The sequence below is a fragment of the Bison bison genome, unplaced genomic scaffold (assembly GCF_000754665.1).
Source record: "Bison bison bison isolate TAMUID 2011002044 unplaced genomic scaffold, Bison_UMD1.0 scf7180017864261, whole genome shotgun sequence".
NCBI lineage: Eukaryota > Metazoa > Chordata > Mammalia > Artiodactyla > Bovidae > Bison > Bison bison.
The window spans coordinates 235,952-256,141 of NW_011494833.1; the positions used below are offsets into that span (position 1 = coordinate 235,952).

The 20,190-nt window shown below is 51.1% G+C and overlaps 1 protein-coding gene across 1 annotated transcript in view; it reads right to left on the reverse strand.

The window, feature by feature from the left end:
- Positions 1-20,190, reverse strand: part of LOXL2 (lysyl oxidase-like 2) — a 119,006-nt gene that overhangs the window by 47,000 nt on the left and 51,816 nt on the right. Inside the window, exons 4-5 of the mRNA XM_010848211.1 lie at positions 10,210-10,421; positions 4,314-4,536 (exon numbers count right to left, since the gene is read on the reverse strand). Of these exons, the coding sequence (XP_010846513.1) occupies positions 4,314-4,536; positions 10,210-10,421 (435 nt within the window). The remainder of the gene's footprint in view (positions 1-4,313; positions 4,537-10,209; positions 10,422-20,190) is intronic.

Sequence of the window (20,190 nt, forward strand, 5' to 3'; positions counted from 1 at the left end):
AGGTGGTTATAGTTTGTTGTTGTTCAGTCACTAAATCATCTCCCACTATTTTGTGACCCCATGGACTGCAGCATGCCGGTTTCCTCTGTCCATGGGATTTCCCAGCAAGAATACTGGAGTGGGTTGCCATTTCCTTCTCCAGGGGATCTTCCCAAATCAGGGATTGAACCCCCATCTCCTGTGTCTCCTGTATTAGCAGGTGGATTCTTTACCACCATGCCACCTGGGAAGCCCAGTTATAGTTTAATTGCCCCTAATTGCTCACCATCGGCCTTGAAGCCTTAATAGTCTTATGGGATTTATTTATAATTGCACAGGAGTAAGACCCACTCTTCCCAAGCATCTTAATCCCACTGGATCATACCTTACAAGATAGGAGATGGGTCATTTGACTCCCATCTGCCCACATAGCCTGCTTTGCATCAGTTTCTGTGTGTGTGTGTGTGTGTGTGTGTGTGCATGCACGCATGTTGGGGTGGGCAACTCAGAAGGCTGTGAGGCTCTGAACTATTGATTCTATTTGATTCAATACAGAGGGAGTATGAGGTAACTGTGCAGTGCTTCTGCGTGTGGGGATCAGACCAGAGTCATTGTTCTACTTTGGCCTCTGCAGTTCACAGCCCTGGACTCCATCCCACTCACTGATGGAGGCATCCCACTTCCATCCCACCCCTGAATGAGGCAGGCCTGGTTGGTGGTGGTGTCTTTCAAACATTAACATACACCAGTCACCTTGAGCTTCCCTCATGGCTCAGTCGGTAAAGAATCTACTTGCAATGCTGGAGACTGCAATGCATGAGATGCGATTCAATCCTTGGGTTGGGAAGATCCCCTGGAGAAGGGAATGGTAACCCCCTCCAGTATTCTTGCTTGGAGAATCCCATGGACAGAGGAGCCTTGTGGGCTACAGTCTACAGGGTTGAAAGTGTCAGACATGACTTAGCAACTAAAACCACCACCACCTCTAAGAAAACCACCACTGGTCACCTTGAAAGCCAAGACATAGAGCAAGAGCTTCTGTCTCCATCTTCCAGTCAAGGTCTGCACCCCAATTTACTGACCTTGGGTAATGACCCTGGCACTAGAGGGAGAAGAAAAGAGGGACAGGGAAGGGCTGCAAAACCCCTCACTGGCTTCAGGAATCTTTATTCTAGCTTTAGCAGAACACGACAAATACAACTGCTGGATCCAGCCAGATGGCTGTAGAATCATGACCTTTCCCTTCCCCCACTTCCCTTCCCAAGCTGCCTAGCCAGATTCCAGGGTCCCCTTCCCATGGAGCGGACCATCCGTGACTCAAGCTTGTGGGAGGCAGAGTTCCAAGTAACCTCACCCCATCTAGCAGTGGCCAGGCAGAGTCAGCTGGCCCTGGAGGAAAAGAAAGAAGGGAAAATGTGATGTAAGCCTCGCTTGATCTTTTTTTTTTTTAATTGGTTTGGTATAACTTGATTCCTCCGCTTTCAACCACACAGTAAGAGGAATTCCAAAACAGTAGGACCTGGTGTTCTGGATGACACATGAGGCAAGCTCAGAGGCTCAGCCTGAGGCTGTGGAAAGGATGTGGCCATCAAATCATGTGGCTGGGGGGGCAGCGAGGGCCGTGGGGGCTGGCACTGTCCAGGTGTGCCTGTGTGGCCTGCCTGCACACGTGAGATGTGTGGTCAGGTCCGTGCAGTTTGGACGCCCCTGTGGGGCAGGGCTGAGGGTGGGGGAGGGCTGGCTGCTGGCCAGAAGTGTCTGGAAGACACCCCAAAGAGTTCCCACACCCTCTGGTCGATGCCTGGACTTGCTGCATTCACCTCATGCCTTTTATTTAAGGCTTATTCTTTTGTCTAAATACACCACCCCAGCCTTTCCAAATATAGCACCCAAAGCTGTTTATCTGGTTTCTGCATCAGTTTCCTGTTTCTACTGGATAAGTAGATAAGAGATCACTCCCCATCCACGAGCAGGTTGATAGATGTTGATGGAGAGGAGAGATTGGAGAGGGAGATGGGGTGGGGGGCTTCCCAGGTGGCCCTAGTGGTAAAGAACCTGCCTGCCAATGCAGGAGACACAAGAGCTGTGGGTTGGATCCTCGGGTCAGGAAGATCCCCTGGAGGAGGGTATGGCAACCCACTCTAGTATTCCTGCCTGGAGAATCCCATGAACAGAGGAGCCTGGCAGGCTATAGTCCATAGGGTGGTACAGAGTCAGACACGACTAAAGTGACTTAGCACAAATGCACGCATGGGGGGAGAAATGGGGGAGGGGACAGCAGATGCAGAGTGGGGCTGCCTCGGCTTGGGGAGGGGCTGTTACTATCCTCCCTGCAATACCAAGTCCCAAGTTTCGTCCGGCACAGGGCGTCATTCCTTAGTAAATGATCAGCTCTCTTTCCCACACTATCTCGCTACTGTTCCCACCCACTGGCCTGGATTAGCAGTTTCCAGAACATGCATGTCACAGAGAACCTTTAGGGATATGTGCGAAAAGGAGAATGGGAAAAAGATGAGCCAACTAGTGATTTCTGAGGGAAGAGAGAATAGTGCACTTGCTCTTCTTCAGAGGAGCTTCCCGGGTAGCTCAAATGGTAGTAAAGAATCCCCCTGCAATGCGGGAGACCTGGGTTTGATCCCTGGGTTGGGAAGATCCCTGGGTTGGCATGGCAACCCACTCCAGTATTCTTGCCTGGAGAATTCCCACAGACAGAGGAGCCTGGTGGGCTACAGTCCATGGGATCACAAAGAGTCAGACAATACTGAGTGACTAACATTTTCACTTTCTTTCACTTTTCTTCTTCAGAGGAGTCATCAAGCCTGCCTTGGCTGGGACAGCTCAGCGGTCCTAAGGCATCAGTCAGCTGAGATGGGGATGATAATTCAGATGTGCATCCACATCTCTTTAATACAATTCTCCCCACATGCAGGTACTGACTCACAAACATACAGTGTGATAACAGGCACAGATAACATAGATGTGCTGATGACATGTTTCCATTTACAGGAAGTCCCCTATGTACGAACCTTCAAGTTGTGAACTGTCAAAGGTGCGAACTTGTGTTTGTACGTCCAATTACGTATAGTTCAAGTGCCCAGCATCCATTGTCACATGGCTGCATCCTCTGTAAGTGTTGCGCTTTTCTGTACTTTCCTATACAGTACTATATACAAAACAGTAGTAGCTGTTTAGTCACCCAGTCATGTCTGACTCTTTGCGACCCCATAGACTGTAGTCCACCAGGCTCCTCTGTCCATGGCATTTCCCAGGCAAGAATATTGGAGTAGGTTGCCATTTCCTTCTCCAGGGGATCTTCCTGACCCAGGGATCGAACCCTTGTCTCCTGCAATGGCAGGTGGATTCTTTATCACTGAGCCACCAGGGAAGCCCATAGAATACAGCAGTACCATATTTTTATTTCAAGCCTAGCATGTCCGGAAGCAAATGTAAAAGCAGTGATACATAACTGATTGTGTTAGTTGGGTACCTAGGCTAATTTTGCTGGACTTATGTACAAACTGGATTTCTAACTTACTCTTGGAACAAAAGTCATCCATATGTAGGGACTTACTGTACTAACTCTGAGAAAGCTTTTAAAATTTGTTATTCTTTCTGATGCAGAATAAGTAAAACCTGTTTGAAAACCATTGTAGTTGACTTCTTGTGCTTTTGAGAGATGGATCACATTTCCAACGGCTCTGAAAGTGTTAGTCCCTCAGTCGTGTTTGACTCTTTGTGACCCCATGGACTGTAACCCGCCAGGCTCCTCTGTCCATGGAATTCTCCAGGCAAGAATACTGGAGTGCGTAGCTATTCCCTTCTCCAGGGGATCTTCCAGACCTAGGGCTCTAACTCATGTCTCCTGCATTGCAGGCAAATTGTTTTCCCATCTGAGCCACCGGGGAAGCCTGCCAAGGGCTCTAGGATGCTTGATTTCTCAGGGAATCGCCCAGGAACCCCTAGTTCTCACCCCGACCCTTCGTGCTGGTCCACAGACAGCACACAGAACCTGTGACGGTCAGTAGTGAGGCACAGCCCTCTCGCGGGTGTTTGTCTGCCACAGGGGGGACACTAGTCTCAGAGTTGAGCAGCAGTGCCAGAAGGACAGTAAGGGTGCTAATGTTTGGGGGCAGGCTCCCAGCTGCTTGTCACACCCCAGCAGCAGCATCTATCAGTGAGGCTGGCCCTGACAAGTATCCTGCATCTTCCTGCCCTCTAGAAAAGTGGTCCGAGTTGCTGCCAGTTCTCTTCGCAGGGGGAGAGGGGGTTCCCTGTCTGATCTTTTAACGACCAGCCCACCCCTCCAGGTACCAAATCTGCCACCCCATCCTCACCTCTGGCTTATAGGCTTTCCGGAATCTTGACGGTCCATCAGGACTGAAGACCTGGCCGGGCACACAGCTCACCACAGCCGGAAGCCCATTCTCACAGGTGACGTTCTTGACGGGGTCCAGCGACACCTGAGGGCCCAACTTGCAGCTGGAGATGTGGGCCTCCGTGCCTGTGCAGTCCATGGAGTATGGCCAGTACCGCTGCTTCTTGCGGGCGGCAAACATCCTGCGGAAGATGACACAGGGCAGGTGACCAAGACATCACGGTGCCCACCCCTCCCTTCTTTCACAGCTGGGCAACTGACCCCTGCCCGGGGCTGGTCACTAAGGTAGTGGAACCAGATAGACATGGTCTCTGCTCCTGCAGTTCAGTCTTGCTCCAGACAGGGCTCTGCAGGGCATGTCTGCCAGCACTCACTGGTCATGCTGGGCAGTGGGGAGCCAGACTTGGAAGGGCAGTCATGGCTTCCTGCTTCCAGGGAGCTCACATTCTAGCAGACAAGGGTCTAACTCAGTGTGTGTGCATGCTAAGTCGCTTCAGTCATGTCTGACTCTTTGTGACCCTATGGACCATGGCCCACCAGGCTTGTCTGTCCATAGGATTCTCCAGGAAAGAACTCTGTAGTGAGTTGCCATGCCCTCCTCCAGGGGATCTTCCCAACCCAGGGACTGAACCCAAGTCTCTTACATCTCCTGCGTTGGCAGGCAGGTTCTCTACCAACAGTGCCACCTGGGAAGCCCCTAACTCAGGGTAGTGACATATGATACTAATGCCTATACATGCAAAGTGTAAAAAGGGATCTTGGAGAGACAAATACAATGTGATATCCCTCAGCCAAAAAAGAATGAAATAATGCCATTTGCAACAACATGGATGGACCTCGAGATGATTATACTAAGTGAAGTAAGTCAGACAGGAAAAAACAAATATCATAGGACAGCACTTATGTGTGGACTCTAAAACAAATATTACAAAATATATACAAAACAGAAACAGACTCAACAGACATAGGAAACAAACTTGTGGCTGCCAAAGCGGTGAAGCGGGGAAGCTACCCTTCCCTCTCTCTTGTCCTGGGTCTTTGAAGTCTGTGTACTCATCAGTGATTGGCAGAATCCAGTGAGACGCACTGCTGCCGAACTGCCCAGAGGAGGGGCTGCCAAGGGCAGGTTGGCCCCAGATGAACAGAAGCGGAGTCCTGTCCCTATTGGTCTAGCAGGCCTGGAAGTTTCTGCTTTGCCTCAGAGTGAATGGGATGTGAACAGAGAGGAAGGATAAACCCGACAGACGCCACTGATATCTCTCCTTACCAAAAACTGCGACTGGTAGTAATTCTATTCTGTGCGTGCAATGACACAGAATCCTTGAAAGAAAAAGGACTGTCTTGGAAAGCTCAGGGTTTGTGCTCAACATAGCTACAGCCAGAGCACAGAACTACACAGGAGGACTGTTAATAATCCCAAGACCCAGGGCTTCCCTGGCGGCACAGTCGATGGGAGTCCACCTGCCAATGCAGGGGACACAAGTTCGATCCCTGGTCCGGGAGGATTCTACATGTTACGGAGCACCTAAGCCCACACACCATAACTACTGAGCCTGTGCTCTAGAGCCTGGGAGCTGCAACTACAGCCCACACACCCTACAGCCTGTACTTTACAACAAGAGAAGCCACTGCAATAAGAAACTTTCACACCACAACAAAGAGTAGCCCCCACTCGCCGCAACTAGAGAAAGCCTGTGCAAAGCAATGAAGACCCAGTGTAGCCAAAATAAATAAATAAATAAGAAGTAAAAAAGAATTCCAAGAGCCATTGGCCCTCCCCACTCCCTGGAAGCCCCCCGCACTTGGAAACACAGCCTCCAGTTTGTTTCCCATGACACTCGCACATGGGACAGAACACACTTGAGGTGGCGGGTAGGATGTTATAGCTTGTTACGACACTCCCACAATCGGGCAAGCAAACACTCCCAGGGGATGTCAGGCACACAGGGAGTGGTCAGGTCTCACTGGATCGGAACATCTAGCTCCCAGTTTTCAGTGACCACCAGGCTCTGCCAGGAACAGATGTACTCAGCTCTCAGCACAGAGTGAGGCTCCCTCAGCAGACAGAGCTGCTCTTCCTTCGCCAGAGAGCCCCTCTGTCCTCTGACATCAGATCACAGGAATGCAATCCTCCACAGGCCTCCACCAGGGCAGCCCACCCCGCCCCCATGAGTCACTCTCACAGGCTACCCCTCCCCCACCCCAGGACCCAGACATGGGGATGCAGATAGGAGGCACTGGGGAGGATGTATGGGCTTCCTACGGGGCTCTAGTGGTAAAGAACCTGCCTGCCAATGCAGGAGACATTAGAGACGTGGGTTCTGTCCCTGGGTTGGGAAGATCCCCTGGAGAAGAGCATGGCAACCCACTCCAGTATTCTTGCCTGGAGAATCCCATGGACAGAGGAGCCTGGTGGGCTGCAGTCCATAAGGTTGCAAAGAGTCAGACACGACTGAAGTGGCTTAGCGTGCACATGCACACATGGACAACCCACTCTAGGCCTGATGGTGGGTGACTGGAGTTACAGGACAGCCACTGGAAAAGTGGGAAGCATGCTTGAGAAAGAGGTATCTAGGCTGATGGCTGGGTAACACTGAGCTGAACTGATTCAACTGAAAATGAGAAGTCCTCCTTACTCTCCTCCAGCCAAGGAGCAAACCAGACTTGGTAGGGATTCTGCCAGCTCTGTGAGACTGTCTACTTCAATTATGCATTCTGGAACTAGGGAAATAACCACAGTGTGGGTTCCGGGACCCACTGAGACCACTGTGATATGGACCTGAGCCAAAACTCCACTGATCAACTGATGTCCATACTGACTGTGGGCCACAAGGATGTTTGGGTCCCTGGAATCAGGGTCCTTTCAGAGCCTGTGTCCAGTAGTTCCTGAAAGTTCTGATCATTTCCTTTTCTCCAGTGTACAATGCAATGACCTTGGTAAAAGATCATAGGTCCCTTTGGGTAAATGACTAAGAGTGTACACTTCTGGCAGTGTGCCACAGTGTGCCACAGTCCTTCTTCAAGGAGACCTGGCCTCCTCTTCATTCAAGGACTTATAGGTCTGTAAACTTTCTCAAGTCTGGACATAGAGCAGCTGGACCTGTTTTTATGATTCAGATCAGAATTTTGTTGTCTTAACCTAGAACTTTTCTGCTTTTACAGATTGAATAAGAATCAGAGAAGCTTCCTATTTCACTTCTGGGAACACTATGAGACAGCCAGCTAGATCAACTGGTCAACCCCACAAGTCTGCAAGGGCCAGTCTATTCTGATTGCTGCTTTGACTTTGCTGGCTACTCAGTAGCCACGCCCATCTTGCCTTTGGCCTTGGGTGCTGTCACCTGGTCCCTGCCACCCGGGATCTAATTACCCCCACTGCATTTAGGTTTCCTGACCTGCAGGGACTGCAGCCCTCACCCTGAGGTCTGGCTTACAGAGAAGGGCCCTCAGGGAGCACTTAAGAACGAACCAGGGAGGGGGTGGATTCCTTGGAGGTCCAGTGGTTAAGAATCCTCCTTGCAATGCAGGGGACATGGTTCAATCCCTGGTCAGGGAACCTAAGACCCCACAAGCGGTGGAGCAACTGAGCCTTCAAGCACTGGAGAGCGTGTGCCACAACTAGAGAGCTTGTGCACCGTAATGAAAGATCTCGCGTGCCATAGCCAAGACCAATGCAGACAAATAAATAACTAACTATTAAGATAAATAAATAAAAGAACCAGAGAGGGAGTCAGGGCTCCCCTTACAAATTTATTCCTCTCTGTCATGGTGAAACATCTGCCTTTTGGACCCTCCCAGGATCTTAGACAAATCCATGGCAACATTCTAGTCTCCCCAAGCATCTGAACCCCTTTCTCTACATGAAACCAAGGGGATCCAGCATTTCTAATTTGGTCTCGTGGGCCTCCTTTTGGTCCCTGTTTCAGCCAACTCACCAAAGCTTTCGAGTCCTAACTCCCAATATGCAACATGAGATGCAATCTCTGTTCAGTAATCTTGTATCAATAAATCAATACCAATAATGGGATCTTGCTTTAAGAAAAAGAAAAGGACTACACAATATTTCTGGTCTGGGAGATGGGGCCCTGTGGCTTCAGTTTGATCGATTTCCAGGTACATGTACCACTTCCCAGTCCGTGAGAGGATCATCTGGAGCCCAGCTGCCAAAACGGACCTGAGGTCAGAGATCCCGATCCCCCTTCAAAAGCCAGAAGATGACTCTGGTCCACCCGCAGTTGAGGAGGAGGTTTTCAGAAGCCCTCTGAACAAGCCACCCATGTGTTGCCTGGCCTCGGGCACCCCATCCTGCTGTGGAGCAGGACTGATGGCAGCCTTCCCACTTCCAGGACTGGGCGAAGACCTGTGCCAGGCTGGGGACTCTGGTGGGGCCAGCAGGTAGGAAGCGTGTCAGGGGAAGGGATCTACTTTTCTTGGCTTCAATTGGAAGGAAAGGCTGAGAAGGTGTCTCCAGGGAAGGAGCCAGCCAGCTGACGGGAATTCTGTAAACTATTTAGAGAATGGGACCACCCTGCCTGCTCCCATCCCACCCTGTGCAAACAGGAAGATCTGGGCCATGTCTGGGGTGGCTGGAGGCAGGAATCACCATCAGGCAGCTCAGCTGCCAGCACTCACCCTTATGGTGGACCAGAGGCTTTGACCAAAGGAACCAGGCTGAGCCCAGGAAGGAAAGAAGCCTGCACTGACCCCAGGGATCGGGAGGAAGAGTTGGAGCAGGGACCCCTGTTTCCTGGCTGGAAGCCACCTCTCTCCTTGGCTTGAAAGGGAAGAGGTAGTAAGTCTGCACTCTTGAGGAGGATGGACCCTGCTGCTGGAGACCCGGGTTTGGATCCTGAATCTGCCACTTCCTAGTTTTATCACCTCTCTCTGACTTCATTCCTTTAGCTGTAACATAAACCCCTTCCTAGAATTGTGAAGCTTAAGTGGCTAAGAGGGCTTCCTTGGTGGCTCAGATTGTAAAGAATCCACCTGCAATGCAGAAGACCCAGGTTCAATCCCTGAGTCAAGAAGATCCCCTAGAGAAAGGAACAGCTACCCACTCCAGTACTCTTGCCATTGGGTCACAAAGAGTCAGACACAACTGAGCGACTAACACTTAAGAGACTAGGAACAGAGCCACCTGGCATGTAGTCAGTGCTCAGTAAAGCAGATTATTATCCTTATTAGAAGAGATAAGAAGACCCCATGACCAGTCAATAGACCAGCCTGTCAGGGACGGAAAACCCTTCACCGGACACCCCTCCGGGCAAATTACTCTGAGTCTCCTTGTCATCTACCCTTTCCCTGCCTGGGGAGATATTAACTTTGGAAACCATAACAGCATCGCAAGATTTACTCAGGATGAGTGTAACTGAATCCACTAGATCTGTTTCTCATTTTCCTAACAGTTGCAGATTTCTCATAATAATCACTTCAAGGGGGCAGAGGACAGAGGTGGCCCCGTCCGCTGCATTCTATGTCTGCATCTCCATTGCTGCACCACAGATAGGGTTCATCAGCACTATATTTCTAGATTGCATATATATATGGGTGAATATTCGATACGAGGTCAATGCAGGCTTCTCTGGTGGCTCAGTGGTAAAGAATCTGCTTGCCAGGCGGGAGACACAGGTTTGATCCCTGGGTCAGGAAGATCCTCTGGAGGAGGGCATGGCAACCCACTCCAGTATTCTTGCCTGGAGAATTCCATGGACAGAGAAGCCTGGCGAGCTACAGCCTGTAGGGTCGCAAAGAGTCTACTGAGCACGCACACATGCATACCAAGCTACTGCAGAGCTGACTTAGGACAAGGTGGGGCCAGAGTCCCGCCACTCAGAGTCCCTGCCCAGACTCCTTACTTGTACACTTTGGTGTTGTAGGTCTTCTCCCCAGGGAAGCCGAACATGCCGCAGACCACACGGGAGTTCTTAGCCGTCCAGTGCTTGTCACAGATCTGCTTCCACGTCTTGCCCTCCTTTACCTCCACGTAGCCCTCTGTCACCGGGGTACGCTTGCGGAAGGCGGAGAGGATGGCTCGGATCCGGATGTCCTCTACTTGGATGTTCATGTTCTGGGAGGGGAGGGGGTGGAAGGAGATGGGTGACCTTCCTGGTCTGGCCCTGGGGAGGTGATGGCAGACTGGGCTTATCCTGAGAGTCTGCCCGCCTCTCCCCTCGGGCTCTTGGGGGGCTGTGAGTGCTCCCCAAGAGCACACAGCACATGCAGTGGGGCTGCAGGAACCAGAAAAGAAGGAGCAGGGTGACCCAGCCAATCAGAGACTTAGGGGACCCCAGCGCTCCTCCTCTGTCCTATCAAAAACACCAGAGGGCAGCAGCCTCCTCATGCAGGGGTCTCAAAGAGCAGAGGAGAGAATCATGTTCCTTGAATGCTGTATTCTAGAGGCAAAATCATTCAGACGCTTGTATTTTACTCCAAAGCATCTGCGTGCAGGCCTGGGAGTGAGTGTGTGCCTTCCCAGCAATCTGCCTGTAAAACTGAAATTTTGGGCAGATGAGCCCCAGATACCCTGAGCTGGTGGGGCCACGTTGCACACTGCCATGTGTACTCCCCTCGTGTCAGCAGTCTTTAGGGTGAAAAGCCAGAAGAGAAAGGGGAGGGTTTGGAGAGAAGGGGGAGGGAAGGAGGTACGTGCCTGGACCCAGGCCAGCCAAGTAGGAGGGGCAAGCCTGGGGCCCAGGAGGTAGGGATGCACACAGTCATGCAACTATGCCAAGGAAAGGAAAGGAAAGATTCTGAATATCCTGAGGCCCTTGTCTTGAAAGCCCCTGTTCACCACTCTCCTCTCCCCATTTCTGTGGCAGTGAGCGAAAAGGCAGGAGCCTGCTAGGAGGATGTGGAGAAGGCTGGGGGTTGAAGGTGGGCTCCTCTCCCATCGCCTGACACTGGGCTGCTCTGTCCCTGTCCCTAGCCCATACCTGAGCCCTCAGGGATTTGGTCAGACAGGGGCCCTCAAGAGGCCAAGCTGGATGGAGGAACAAAGGCCTACCTGGAATTTTCCAGGATGCTATCTTTTATGTTTTTCCAAGGTTCTCACAAATCTGCCCCAAACACTAAGGACGCTCCAGAATCTCTCACTTCCAGCCCGTCTTCTTTCTGCCCCTGCCCAATGGGGCCACCACCAGCTCTCACAAGGCTCGCCAACTGAGTCCCTGCCTCCCTGCTCTCCTCCATCCATCTGGCACAGGGCCAGCCCCCAGAAGACTCCTTCTAAAACCACAACTAACCTTGTCCCTTGGCTGACCACACTTATACCTCAGCCCCAAATCTATAGCCAGCTAGGATGATGCTGGGAAAGATTGAAGGTGGAGAAGAAGGGGACAATAGAGGATGAGATGGTTGGATGGTTATCATTGACTCAATGAACATGAGTTTGAACAAGATCCAGGAGACAGTGAAGGACAGGGAAGCCTGGCATGCTGCAGCCTATGGGGTCGAAAAAAGTCAGGCACGACTGAGCGACTGAACAACAACAACAATAATAGGACAATAACAAGTACCACTACTTTCTGGGCATTTTCTCACTTAATCCTGAAACAGTAGAGGTCTTTATAGATAGTGTCATCTCCATTTTCCAGATAAGAATACTGGGTGACTCCAGTGATCTCCCAGGACCACAGAGAGGCAGAGAGCACCTGAGATTTGCTGTGTGATGCTCTGAACCATGCCAGTTGGGACTGGGCAGGGGCACTGGCAGAGAGGAACCCAACGACCTGGGTGCCCACACCCCCGTCCAGCCAGGATGCAAATTAACTGGGAGTTTGAACAGAACCATTATTTGGGTGCCCAGGGATTCAGGTCTCCTTGCCACTGGCTTCAGGGTGCAAAGCCAGGCCCCATTTCCCCAGTCCGGCGAGATGGTGGAAAGTATGTTGGCTGGGGTGGTGGGGGGGAGGGTGGCATCTAGCCCTGGTTCCTTTCCATGCAGAGCGGAAGGAAAGCCGCCAGTGGCAGGATTATGTTTGCCAGCCTGGATCCTTGGATCCATTACAGCTCCCTGTCAGGCCACAGGGCTCGCACCACCAAGACACATGGACAGAAGTGAGCAAGAACAGGCTGGAGGTCTAGACCAGCTCATGGGCCAGCCCCCTCCTCCGACTTACCACGTCGGGAGGCTAGGCTGGAATTCCAGAGTGTAAGGAATGTGTGATGCCCAGAAGGAAAGTTACCCACTGTGGCACTGGCCCTGAGAGCTGCACGGGGCAGGCAGGCTGGGCAGACTTGATCAAATTCACAGATCCTCCCCCTCCTCCCCTCCCCAGCCTCCCCCCACCACCCCCCCACCCCTTTCCCCCATCTCGGCCCATGGAGCATCAGCTCAGCTAAGATACAGAGTGTGAACCCAGAGGGAGGAAGGCCAGGGTAGGGGAGCTCAACAGACCCTTGTCTTAAGGCAGGGCAGTGTCCCCTCAGCAGAATAATGACTGGTGGGCAAGCTAGATAGGGTCCCAGATGCAGGAAATGAAGCTCAGAGGAGAGAAAGTGCTAGAACTGACGTCACTGTTCTTGTGTTCCCACTGACTCACTGCATGTGTGTGTGTGGGCACTAGTGTGTATGTCTGGAGTCACGAATACGTGTCTCTGGGTGTGTGTCTCTGCACGTGTTTGTGCGCCCACGTATGCGTCTCTCGGGGAGCTCGCTGTTCCTGTCTGTCCGTGTGCAGGCAGATGTGCACATGTCTGTGGGTTGCATGGAGTGTGTGTCTGTGCGTGCGGTAGAGGAAGATGCAGAGGGTTTCCTTGCAAAGCCCTGGGAGAGCAGTCAGGCAAGTTCCTTCTCCTCTTCTCTTTCCACAGAACTAATTCCTTCCCACCATCTTGGGCTCAAATCCACCTCAGTCAGTCATTCATTCATCCCATAAAATACAGTCTCTCCCTCCAAGGACCCTGCCAGCCTCCTCCCTATTGCCCAACCCTGGGGCCCTGGTTCTTCTCCAAATCATAACGATTACGTGGGCCCTCATTCATCAAATGCCAGCCAATTCATTACGCGTCAGGCTCTGCACTCAGAACTTTGCGTCCATCCCCTGCCTCAGTTCCCATAACAACCAGTGAGAGGCTAATGGTACACCCTGACTACAGGCGAAAAGCGAGGAAACTTGGCGAGGTTCGGCATCTTCTCCAAGTTCACACAGCCAGTAAGTAGATAAACAAGGGTGAAAACCGAGTTCTGACTCCAAGTCCGTGCCCCAGGCTCACCACAATGGGCCTCTGGGTCTTCACCCTTCTGACTTCATCCCATCCCTTGCCGGCTACTGAGAGGACACAGCTGGGCTTGGGACTCAGCCTTCTGAGGCATCCTTTGGGGGTCCGCCCAATAAAAGCCCACATTTGAAGTCCACCCTGCGCCCCGCCCAGAGAAGCTATGAGTCAGGCCGGAGCGTACGTGAGATGCGAGGGCTGCCTCCCAGCTGCCCTTGGACTCAGGCCACGGGTTAGCAGGGAAACCCTCAGCGGCATGCAGTCAGGGCTCGCTGCTGGCTAACAAGCTCACGGGGGCTGTTCAGAGAGTTCTGTGTAGGAAAACACACGTACACACACAACGGCCCTCCTGATCTCACAGCCTTGGAATCCTTTCCATAACCGCAAGCAGTAGAATTTTTTCCCCCCGGAAGTTCAACTTCAAAAGAGCGGTGAAGATTTGAAACACTAAAACCTATACACATTTTTCTTTTCTAACAGAAGTCTCTTTAGACTTGCATGTTTCACATTTAGCCCAAGAGCCCAGAGGCCGTCTATATACCTGGCCCCTTTTAAAACTTGAAAGTCTGAAGGCTAGCCCTCAGGCCAGAGACAGGAGTTCACCAAACTCTCCAAAAGGCTTCCCTCCAAGGAATTCACAGAACTTTCTGGACTTGTCCTACTCAAAACTCAGCACATCTCCAGGGAGGGTCTGAGCCCTGGGAGTGACTATCACTGGCTTCCAAAGGGGAAAATCAGGGTGCCCTGAGGCCATAACCTGCCCTGCTGTACCTAGTCGGGTGGTGGAAAGAAGGGCTGGTGAATGATCACCAGGGCTGGTCTCCCAGTCTTGTGCTTGAATGACATTTCACATTTGCAGCATCTGTGAATGACTTGCAGATTCCACAGTGTGACAGTCTGGGGCTATTGCCAAGGAGGAAAAATCACCAGTTTTGAAAGTCTAGGTGGGGATTGCATCAGGGAAAGATTCAGGGGGAGGCAAGGCAAGCAACCCTCTAAGGACGCACCTCACTGCTGAAAGTCGGCACTCAGCTCATCGCCTCCTGTGGAGGGCATGTTTCCAAGAGCCAGATCTTAGTCCAATTCTTCCCCTCCCTCCCTCTAGAAGTTGTCATTTAATTATGCAATTAATTACTTAATGTAATTAATTAATCAGACCAAGCCTTCCCACCTGAGAAGTCATCCGTGGAGTGGTGTCAGGTGGGAGGATGGAGAGGTAGTGGTCCACCATCATCCCACCAGGACAGACGACTGGTTCATTCTGCATGACTGCTGCTCACTTAGTAAGCCCCTTTCCTCTACAGCTAACAGGTGTCTTGCTCTTAAAGGCCTTTATTTATTCAGCTATTTTCTAAATTATTTATTTAATTTTTGGCTGTGCTGGTTTTCACTGCTGCATGGGCGTTTCTCTAGTTGCCATGAGTGGAGCTACTCTGTAGTTAGGGTGTCCGGGCTTCTCACTGCAGTGGCTTCTCTTGTTAAGGAGCTTGGGCTCTAGAGAGTGGGGCTTCAGTAATTGCAGCAGGTGGGCTCAGTAGTTGTGGCTCCTGGGCTCTAGAGCACAGGCTCAATACTTGTGGTGAATGGGCTTAGTTGCTCTGCGGCATGTGGGATCTTCCCAGACTGGGGATCAAACCTGTGTCTCCTGCATTGGCAGGCAGATCTTTACCACTGAGCCACCAGGGAAGCCTTATTCAGCTATTGTTAAAAAATGGGCTTCCAGATACAGATCCATTTTCCCAGGTGCCACCTTGGCAACTTCATCAGCACCTCACACCAAACGCACCCAGGATGCCCTTGGTCTTCCCTCTTTTCACTGAGTGAGGCAACGCCCTCCCAGTTTGCAGCCTGCAAGCCTCTTGCTCCCTCTCTCTTCCTTGCTCTTGTGGCTCGTTCTGCCCCAGCCATGCTTTTCCTACCCTTCCATCTCCTTCCCATTTCTATTGTCCAGGCAGGTGTGCAGTGAGAATTGTGGAAGTAAGAGAGCATCACAATTCTGTTTCTTTGGGGCAGATGAATGACTGAGCCAGTCCTCGTCAAACGTGGCTGGCATATCCATCCAGCTGAGCACTGTGCACTCATGTGTTTGGCTCAAAATCTTCCTGTGGCTCCCCGAGGTCTTATACTCCAGGTCAAGAGCCTTCCTGATCAGACCCACCTCATCCCCTCCCTGTCCTTTCTCCAGCCTTGAGCATCCCTTGTTGCCAGGCCAGCATCCCTCTTTTAATGCCAGCATCAAGCTGCTTCCTGCAATCCTTTTTTGCTTTCTCTCTACCAATGAGCATCCTCCTGACCCTTAGAAATAATCTCACTCATTCAATCATTTGAAGAACACCAGCTGAAGGATACCAGTCCCAGGAACTGTGTGAGGTTGACATTAGTCAACCAGATCAGCAAGTCTCTTGCTGTTACTCATGGCAGAGGGGGAAAGATAGTATCCGCTCTTCCATGAAGCCCCTCCTCCCTCACATACCTCATCCACACAGATCTGACTTCTTTCTTCTCTAGCATTTGCTTTCTGAGTCCCTCAGTTTATCTTTGGCTTATATTGACAATCTTGTAGTATTGATCTTTCCACAAGTTTTGCCACCTCATCAGACTGTGAGTCGCTCAAGGACAGACCTGTTTTTCATTCATTCCTGTATTCCCCATGGCAACTAGCACCAGACACAGCACATAGTGGGTCCTCACATATTTTTGTAATAAACTACTAATAATAATCATTTAAAAAAATCCAACTACAGGAATTCAGCTTAACTAAAAATGCTGAGTTCTCAAGCCAGAAGTGTAATAAAGACTTTCTTTATTTTTTGCTTAATGCAAAACAAACATCAAGGCCTGCATCTCTTCACAGCATAAGCACTTCTTGTGTGACTTACTGATGGACAAGGAGATAGCTGCACTTTTATCCATGCGATCTCTTGCCATCCGAGCTATTTAACACCCTCCCCTCTTCCCCCTAGAAATCTGAGGCTAGTAAATAGTTATTGAATGGAATTAAAAGCTGATCTGACCATCAGCACGTGTTCAGTTTATCCAAATGGGTAACATCTGTAAACAGCATGAAACATGTTGTACTGGAAGAGGCTGGCTACACTGTAATTATCCCCTTTTGATGATCAAATCTGAAATTCACAGCCTAGGAAGTTCCTGGGAACATTCTCAAGCCAGTGATTCCAATTGGGCCAGATGGATGAAAGGGAAGAGGGAAGGCAGTGTGGTGATTTCTGTTGCTCAGCTCTGTGTGATGGAGACCTGCCTGGGTGGAGGGGGTCAGGATGGGAGTGGCACCAGAGCTGAGGTCATGCCGAACCACCAGAGGAGAAAGCTGGCCGTCTGGGCCCTTCTCCTATAAATCAAGAGCTTTGCAACGCTGCTGGAGAATCAAATGCTCTGTTTCATTTTCCAACCTGAAAGCAGTGGAGCAGGTAACAGAGGCTGCTTCCTTGGAGACCAGGCAAGGGCTGCTGACCGCAGGAAGCTGGCACGACACCTATGCCTGCAATTGGTCCCTCTAAGCCGCGGGAGTGCTGAGGCCACAGATCAAGTAAGTCTGTGGACCTGGCCAAACCGCCTAGCACGCTCCCAGGGTGGGTACCTGATGCCTCTTATCCTAGCAACCATCACCATGGTGGCAAAGGAATGACTTCACTGTGTGTATGTGTTAGTTGCTCAGTTGTGTCTGACTCTTTGTGACCCCATGGACTGCAGCCCACCAGGCTCCTCTGTCCATGGGATTCTCCAGGCAAGAATACTGGAGTGGGTAGCTATTCCCTTCTCCAGGGGATCTTCCTAACCCAGGGATGGAAGCCTGGTCTTCTGCATTGCAGGCGGATTCTTTACCATTTGAGCCACCAGGGAAGCCCCTTTCTCCACTACTGGACAGCAAACTTCAGGATGGTGAGACTGTCCTTGAATATCAGTAGTGATTGCCAGTACCCAGCATAGAATCTGGTGCTCAATTAAAATGTACTGAATGAATGAATGAGCAGACAGCCTCCAGCTGCCTTAGCAACAGCCGCATGGAGATGGGGCGGGGGCAGTCATTGTCACTGAACCCTCTGGCGGGCTAACTCTAATGGGCCACCTGGTCCCCTTGTCACCAGCCTTTACCCTAGTCATATCAGAAGCCCCACCCTACAGAAAAGACCTTCCCAACCAGGGCAGAGAGAGGCTTTCTCCAGCCCAGCTCAAGCCTCTACTTCTTCCATAGAGAATCCCGCCCACAAATCTCTTCCCACGAACCTCTCCCTTTTGAAACAGCTGCACAATTTACCATCCCATCCACACTGTTCAAAGCTGGAGTACAGGACTTCCCTGGTGGTCCAGTGGTTAAGACTCTAGGGACACCAGTTCAATTCCTGGTCCAGGAAGACCTCACATGCCATGGGGCCACTAAGCCCCTGTGCCACGAGTGCTGAACCTGAGCTCGAGGGCCTCAATTAGTGAAGCCCAAGCCCCTAGAGCCTGTGCTCTTCACCAAGAGAAACCACCGCAATGAGAAGCCTATGCACCACAATGAGAGAACAGGCCCCTTCTTGCCGCAACTAGAAAAAGCCTGCTCAGAGCAACAAAGACTCAGAGTTGCCAAAAATTAATTAATTTTTTAAAAATTTACAGTTGGAGTACATATTACCATTCATTTATTTCATCTAAAACAAATTATAAGGCTACTTAGTCACCGATTTCATCTAATGAGTAAGTAAAACATTACCTATTTCTTTCAACTTACAAACAATTATAATGGTGTTTATGATTTTCAAAGGGTTTTGGGTACAGCACAGTGGCCAGGAGTCAGAGTTTCCAAATCTGCCAGAATGTGCCCAGTTTCGAAGAGTCTGTTCTGTTAGCTGCATAAATGCCCTTTTAGTTCTTGGATGTGGTGAAAAATAGGTCACCCTCGAACTCCTTCTCTTGTGCCCCTTGTGGTGGCTGGTGAGCCCAGACCATGTCAGGCTTTCGATAAACAGAATCATGGAATGTTAGCACCAGACAGGGTATATATAATACCTCTTCTTGCCCAAGCTCCCTGTAGGCAGGGAGAGAAAACCCAGGAGAGTGGTATGTGATGGTCCAGCTTGACAGTTGGGCAGATGCGGTGGGCTCCCACCGTGGCCCTCTCCCCACTTACTGAAGGGTCCAACACAAACTGCTCACTTGCTACCATTCCTTCTGCCGTAGAGGGAAGCCGGCCAATTACACAGCAGCCGTCTGGGGAAGTAGGGCTATATTTAGCTCGGAGGGACCACCACCTTCTAAACTGCACAGAGATGAAAACAGACCCCCGTTTCTTTCCTAAACCACCCAAGACAATCTGCTGCGCCTCCTCTCTCATGGGGAGTAGGGGGTTAAATTCCTGTCTGGGAAGTGTTTGGACCTTTTTAGAGTTATTTATGGGCTTCCCTAGTGGCTCTGATGGTAAAGAATCTGCCTGCAGTGCAGGAAACCTGGGTTCGATCCCTGGGTTGAGAAGATCCCTTGGAGTAAGAAATAGCAACCCACTCCAGTATTCCTGCCTGGAGAATCCCGTGGACAGAGGAGCCTGGCAGGCTGCAGGCCATGGGGTCACACAGAGTCGAACACGACTGTAGTGACTTAGCACACAGAGTTAATTACCCCTTTCCTGGCTTCAGGCTTCCACCCTCAAGAGCCCCCAGATGCTGGGATGATAAGGCTGCTGCTGAGGGGAAAGCCCTGAAGCATTTGGCAGTTAACTGTGACTAATAAAAACCTGGACTCCTGGAATTTAAAAAATGCACAACAGCCTCCATCCCTGTGGTTAAGAGCAGAAGAAAGAGGTTTTTCAGGTCTCCAGGTCCCTCCAGTAGGAGGTGAGAGTGTGGAGGGGAGGGGTACCGGATGCCCCCACTGTTGGAAGTGAATATTATCCTCCCAGCTCCATCTTCCTCCTGGCCCCTCCAGTCCTCCTGGGCTGCCTGCTGTCACAAAGGAGAAATTGGGGCTCTAAGGCCACTCAGAGGATGTGTGTGTTAGTCGCTAAGTTGTGTCCGGCTCTGCAACCCCGTGAACTGTAGCCCACCAGGCACTGGAGAAGGAAATGGCAACCCACTTCAGTGTTCTTGCCTGGAGAATCCCACGGACAGGGGAGCCTGGTGGGCTGTCGTCTATGGGGTCGCACAGAGTTGGACATGACTGAAGTGACTTAGCAATAGCAGGCTTCTCTGTCCATGGAATTTTCCAGGCAAGAATACTGGAATAAGTAGCCATTCCCTTCTCCAGGGGATCTTCCTGACCCAGGAATCGAACCCAGATCTCTAGCATTGGAGGTAGATTCTTTACCGTCTGAGCCACCAGGAAAGCCCATAGGCCACCCTTAAATCTCACAGCTGGAGGACTTCTAATCAGTTCTGGGAACCTAACTGCTTTGGCAAAAGAGCCTTTCAAAAATGGTAGAGAGCTTCCCTGATGGTCCAGGGGTTGGGAATTTGTCTGCCAGTGCAGGAGACACGGGTTTGATCCCTGGTTTGGGACGATCCCACATGTCACAGGGCAACCAAACTCACGCACCGTAACTACTGAAGCCCTTGCACCCTAGAGCTTGTGCTCTGCAACAGGAGAAGCCACCACAATGGGAAGCCCCCTGTACCACAACTAGAGAA